This window comes from Bison bison, unplaced genomic scaffold (genome assembly GCF_000754665.1).
Source record: "Bison bison bison isolate TAMUID 2011002044 unplaced genomic scaffold, Bison_UMD1.0 scf7180017864313, whole genome shotgun sequence".
Taxonomy (NCBI): Eukaryota; Metazoa; Chordata; class Mammalia; order Artiodactyla; family Bovidae; genus Bison; species Bison bison.
Window position 1 is genome coordinate 1,766,602 of NW_011494885.1, and position 6,450 is coordinate 1,773,051.

The 6,450-nt window shown below is 57.7% G+C and overlaps 1 protein-coding gene across 1 annotated transcript in view; it reads left to right on the forward strand.

Moving 5' to 3' along the window:
• Positions 1-6,450, forward strand: part of TOMM40 (translocase of outer mitochondrial membrane 40 homolog (yeast)) — an 18,436-nt gene that overhangs the window by 3,851 nt on the left and 8,135 nt on the right. Inside the window, exons 6-9 of the mRNA XM_010852687.1 lie at positions 421-526; positions 5,564-5,686; positions 5,824-5,900; positions 6,008-6,110. Of these exons, the coding sequence (XP_010850989.1) occupies positions 421-526; positions 5,564-5,686; positions 5,824-5,900; positions 6,008-6,110 (409 nt within the window). The remainder of the gene's footprint in view (positions 1-420; positions 527-5,563; positions 5,687-5,823; positions 5,901-6,007; positions 6,111-6,450) is intronic.

The following is a 6,450-nucleotide window of genomic DNA, read 5'->3' on the forward strand; positions in this document are numbered from 1 at the left end:
TTCAGCTGTGTCCGACTCTTTACGACCCCTTGGACTGCAGCCTGCGAGGCTCCTCTGCCCATGGGATTTTTCAGACAACTTTTCAGAAAACTGGAGTGGGTTGCCATTTCCTCCTCCAGGGGAATCTTCCTGACCCAGGGATCAAACCTGTGTCTTCTGTGGCTCCTGCATTGCAGGCGGGTTCTTTACCCGCTGAGCCCTAAGAGAAGCCCTCACTGCACTTTTGTGTGACTATTTCCTTTCTTTCTGCTTTCTCTCTCTTCTCTGATGAGTAAATGGATCTGCCCTTGGGGAAGGTCTAGGAGGTGGAAGCCTTTATCCTACAAACAAGAAGGGGAGGCCACTGAAAGGCCTTTTGTACCGGCAGGCCCCAGGGGGTCCTGCTCAGTTTCACCCTCATGCTTGGCCCTCCCCCCACAGACCCAGCAGTCGAAGTTTGTGAACTGGCAGGTGGATGGGGAGTACCGGGGTTCCGACTTCACAGCAGCCGTCACTTTGGGGAACCCAGATGTCCTGGTGGGTTCAGGTAAGAGGCACAGGGCTTGGAAGGTGGTCAGACCCCATGCCCAGCAAATCCATTTCTCCCTCTGACCCTCCTTTTATGCCATCCAAGAAATGGTTTCAGGGACAGGTGTGACTTCAGAACACAGAGCATCAATTAGGTCTTGTAGCCTCGTGGGGGAAAAAACAGGTTCAAGTCCCAGCTCTGCCGCTGGGTTCACTGCAATTGGGGGCGGGGGGTGGGGGAGCGCTTCCATCACCCTCATGGGCCTCAGCTTCCTCATTTGTTAAAATCGGATTGCCTCACAGGGTTGTCGAGCAGGTCATGTGTGGAAAGTCTCAAATGGGGTCAGGCATGTGACGGGTCCCAAGGAAATGAGCTGCTGCATCACTCCTGGGGCTCTGGGGTTGCTCGGGGGCACAGATTGACCCCAAGGCAGGCGGAGTCCACGTGCAGCTGAGGGGAGGCAAGTCAGTCTGCAGTGGAGGGTGACAAGGAAGATTCCTGTTTGGGTTGGCTGGGAGGCAAGGACCTGCTGACTAATGTCTGTACTTTTGGTCTCTCCTCTCTGCTTCCCCCTTTTTTATTTTTGTCTCTGGGCATCTGCCTTTGATTTCTCGACATTGATTTGATGTTTCTTGACTATGAATCATATATTCCATGTCCAGAGGATATGGTGATGAACTAAGGAAAACTAAGTCTGTCTTCTGGACATTCTAGTGGTGATTTTTATATTATGTATATTAAGGGAGGCGTGCACACGTGCTAAGTCACTTCATTCTTTTTGAACTCTTTGTGACCCCATGGACTGTAGCCCACCAGGCTCCTCTGTCCATGGGAGAGTCCAGGCAAGAATACTGGAGTGGGTTGCCATGGCCTTCTCCAGGGGATCTTCCCAAACCAAGGTCTTAAATCTTATATAAGACCCAGGATCTTATATCGGGTCTTATAAGACACCTGAACCCAGGTGTCTTATATCTCCTGCGTTGGCACGTAGGTTATTTATCACTAGCGCCACCTGGGAAGCCCCTGGAACCTTCCATTCTAGAGACACGAGTAAAGCAGATGGGTGATGGAGCCCTGTGGAAAGATGGTGGCGTCGGGAGGGGCTGGTGGAGTCTTGAGAGAAGGCCTCATTACATAGGTGATATCTGAATGAAGACTGAAGGATGTGAGGGAAGGTGCCAAGCAGATATGTGGGAAAAGAGCTTTTCAGCCGGAAGGAACAGCAAGTGCAGAAGCCCTGAGGTACGACCCTTCACTGGAACATCGAGGAGGACCGGAGCTGTAACAGATGAGGAGGAGGGCAAGTGGTAGAAGTCAGGGTGGCAGGGCTGAAACATAAAGCTCTGGAGAGCTGAGTCTGAGGCCACAAGAGGGTTTTGAAAGGGACAGGATCGTCCGCCGTAGCTTCTGACAGGACCTCTTGTGCCCACGTGTAGAGACCAGGCCACAAGGGGGCAGCGGAGTGGGTAAGTGGAGGTCTGGGGGTCTGGATGAACGTTGAAGGCGGAGCAATAGTATTCGCTGCTGGATTCCGTGTGGGAGATAAGAGGGAGGTCAGAGTTGAGAAGTCAGCCTTTTTGGGGGGCGGGGTGGGGCTTGACCCACCAGAAGGGTAGAGTTGGTGATTCCAGATTCTTGTGCCTGCTGTTAGCTCTATCAGGAAGAGCAGGCTCTTGGGCAGTGAGTGCAGCGTGAAGGCGCCCAGCACCTGGAACCCTGCTGGGAACAGAGTAGGCGCTCAGAAAATAGCGCATGAAGGAGTGAGCAGCGGTCACCGCAGGTCCTATTTCCCACCTGGTGCCCTTTGCCAGGCCCTCGGAATACTGTGCGCACCCAGGCCTTCACCCAGTCACTCAAGCCAATAGGGATTGGCTTGGGCAATCCTTCACAGCCCTGTGGGGTGGCGCTGCCATCATCCCTGTCTGATTGAGGCCCAGAGAGGGCAAGTACTTCCCCAAGGACACACAGCGAGGCCACCTCCAGAGTCCACGGCACCAGGCCCCCCGCCCCTGCACTCACTCACCAGCATCGGCCTCTCTTGCTCCTCAGCACTGGCCTCTAGGTCTTTCTTCCCTGGAGCCCAAGGCCACCAGTGCCACTCTGGTCTCTTAGTCCCTGTGGACGTCCCTTCCTCCCCTCAAGCACCGATCAGAACTTCTGGGCCCAGGGCAGTGCTGAGTATATGAGTAGTTACTCATGTAATTATTCATGACCACTGACAGTGGTGCTCCACCCATTCTGAGCCTTGGTTTCCCCATCCATCTCAAAGACACAGTCACAGCAAGTGCACCTTGGTGAAGGAAGCAGTGGGCGGACCGTCAGCCCCTCATGGGACCAGACACAGCTAGTTAGGTTCACTGTGGGAAGGGTCTCTGGGCCACCCCACAACAGGCAGGGGGATTGGGGTTCTCACAGGTGAGGAAGGAAAGGTCTGGGGTGAAATTGGCCCTGCCCCAGGATCACACAGCGAGGAGGCCAAGGGCCTGGCGTTGGAACCATGATCGAGGCCTAACGAGGAGCCCGCGGACTACCTGGTCCCCTCCCCTGGCCTCAGCTCCTCCTCTGGGGCCTTGGCTTTGTTCTGAGCACCCCGAGTGTGTGCCCACCCTGGGACACACACAGCCCCTCCCTGACCAGTAGCCAAGACACTTGCCTTGAGACAAATAATCACAGTGACTGTGTTACTGTTGGGAGAGGTCCAGGTTGCTGTGAGAGCTTACAACAGGAGCGCCCAGCTCACCTGGAGTGACGAGGACAGTGTCTCTCGATGCCAGTGTCTAGACCGAGGAGGGTGAAGAGAAGGGCAGCGCTCCCAGAGGAAGGCTGTGTGGCCAAAGCCCTGGGGAGCGTGGCGTGGGGAGGGCAGGAAGCTGTTCTGTCGGGCCCCAGCCAAGAGCCCGCTGTGTGCCCCCTCCCCAGGGGGCCAGGTGTGGCCCCCGCCCTGCAGGTTTCAGGAAAGCCGCACTCCGCCCCTTGTCCGAGGCCACCTCTTTGCTCTCAGACCTATAATAGGTGTTCTTTTCCTTCTCGTGGAGTTTTGAACTCAGTGGGTTCTCACTCCAGGCACTCCATCCTAAAGGAGATCAGTCCTGGGTGTTCATTGGAAGGACTGATGTTGAAGCTGAAACTCCAATACTTTGGCCACCTGATGCGAAGAGCTGACTCATTGGAAAAGACCCTGATGCTGGGAGGGATTGGGGGCAGGAGGAGAAGGAGACGACAGAGGATGAGATGGCTGGATGGCATCACCGACTCGATGCACATGAGTTTGAGTGAACTCCAGGAGTTGGTGATGGACAGGGAGGCCTGATGTGGTGCAGTCCGTGGGGTCGTAAAGAGTCGGACACGACTCAGCAACTGAACTAAACTGATCTGAAGGAGATGGAGGTGCTAGAAAGGGCAGGATGTTCAAGAAAAAGGCCTGTGAGGAGATGAGGACTGTGCAAGGACTTGTGAAGCTCTTGGAGGAAGTCTGTTTGAAAGCTGGGGATGAACCACAGGGGGCTTTGCCCCCGTGTCCTAAGAAGCCAGGGTGTCCTTGATGCTGGGGTGTCATGGCAGGTTCTGAGCAGGGGGAGCAGGGTCGAGTGTGCGCTTTAACAAGATCCGTCTGCGTGTGAGCTGCTTGGAGAGGATGAGACTGGGGCAGGAGGCCAAGGAGGAGGGTAGGGCTTGGGAACCAGAGGGTGAGGCAAGCCAAGGAGATGGGGGGTGGGAGAGGAGTTCGGGGTCTCGAAGCCCTCAGTCTGAACCATGACCAGAGACTCCTGAGTTGAAGTCCCTGTGTGACCCCTGGGTGGTCACTTTTCTCTCTGTGGGCCCAAAGTTCCCCTTCTCTTGGGACAGAGGCTGCTCTTGTCCAGAGGTGTGCTGGTGATGGCTTAACAACCAGCTGGCGGAGGAGGGGCCAGGAGGTGGGTCAGTGTCACCCACTCCCGAGGAGAGGCCAGCCCCAGCCTGCCCTGACCGCAGCCGCCCCCAGTGGCAGCCCCTGCCCGGGTGTGCCTGAAGACGCGAGCAGGTCCCATCCTGGCCTCCCGGCCTGCCCGCCCCCTCAGGCCAGTCCCCACTCGGCGCCCTGATCCCTGTCCAGGGAAGCATCTGCACGCCTGCGCTTTCCTTGTCCTTGCCGGTCCCCACCTCCTTCCCTCCTGCCCCGGTCTTCCCCATTCTTGCTGGGTGTCCATCTCTAAGCTTACCTCACTGGTCCTCACCTGCTCCGTCCTTCAGATTGGGCGTCTTCAGGTCCCGCCATCCACCTCCATCTCTGATCGCTTCCCCGTCTCTACAGAGGTGACTCTTGCTTTCCAGTTCTCCGTCATCACCCCCTCTGCCTCTCTTCCTGGCCCTTCCCCTCCGCAGTGATCACCTCTGTGGTGTCCACCCTCCTGGGCTCTCAAACACAGACAGTCTCAGTCCTTGGGCTCGAGGAATTCAGCCTGGCGGTGGAGTGGGTGGTTAGCAAACACTGAGGGGCCCTCAGAGCCATCCTTGCTGCCGAGGGGCCCGGGAAGTGGACTTCCGCAGGTCGGGTCTCCGTGGCGGCTGGGCTGTGGCCATGTGCTGAGCACGCCTTGTGCACACCACGCCTGCATCCAGCGCTCTGCTCTTCCTCAGAGTCTTGCGAGGTGTCCTGCTCACGGAGAAGTGGTGCCAGTGGCCCTCGGTTACCCCAGCAGCAAGTGCTGGGGCTGGGACTTGAACCCAGGCCATCTGGCCCCCCACAGTGTGCTCTTGCCTACCGGTCGTGGCGGCAGGGTGGCTTGAAGCCTGTGTTCAGGAGATGGGGAGCCCTGGACTCTACCCCTGACATGTCCTGTGACCATGTGGGAGCGACTTGACTCCTCACCCTCTGCAGCCTCCTGTGTAAAGGGAGGTGAATGCAGAGTAGATGAGGTCCCGGGGGCCGTGAGAGGCTGACCTCAGAGCCCTGTGAACGGCCCTAGCAAGGAGCCCAAGTGGGAGGCCCGGGGAAGCAGAAGTCCAGTCTGTGCCTTGACTGGGTGGAAACTAACCACCAGGCTCAGAAGTCATGACTCCACCTCTCGCCTGCAGGGATCCTCGTGGCCCACTACCTCCAGAGCATCACGCCGTGCCTGGCCCTGGGCGGAGAGCTGGTCTACCACCGGCGGCCCGGGGAGGAGGGCGCCGTTATGTCGCTAGCTGGGAAATACACATGTGAGCCTGGGGGCCTGGAGCCCTGGGACTATGGGAGGAGGGGCTGGGGGCTGGACTCCTGGGTCTGAGGGAAGAGGGGCAAAACCTGGGCCCTTGGCTGCCCAAGCCCCCTTGGTAACCCACCTGCTCTCTTCCAGTGAACAACTGGTTGGCGACAGTAACATTGGGTCAGGCAGGCATGCATGCAACGTATTACCACAAAGCCAGTGACCAGGTGAGCCCATCTGGGGACTGGCTGTCTGGGTGTGGGTGCCCAGGACTGGCATGCCTGAGGGTCCAGCCTAGGAGGCTGACTCGTGTGTGTTGCCCTGGCCCCTCCAGCTGCAGGTGGGTGTGGAGTTCGAGGCCAGCACGAGGATGCAGGACACAAGTGTCTCCTTTGGGTACCAGCTGGACCTGCCCAAGGCCAACCTCCTCTTCAAAGGTACAGGTCTCCCTTTCCTTATGTGAGAAACAAGCAAGAGGTGACTCAGCTCTGAGTGGGGTACAGGCCAGAGAAAATGGGAGAGGGTAGCATGCTGGGCCCCCAAATTACCCAGGAATGCTTGTTAAGAGGGTGGGTGGGTGCCTGGGCCCCGAGCTTTGCAGGGACCATCCCCACCCCATCCAGAAGCCTTCCAGCAGTCTGCATGCATGGCCCTTGCTTTTCTTTTTCTCGTGCATGGAAGACAAGTTGGAGCGCAGCCGGCCTTGCCCCACTGTCTCACCTTACGGAGGCTCCCTGGTCACAGCCAGACCCACACACAACCTTCCCCCAGGCTGAC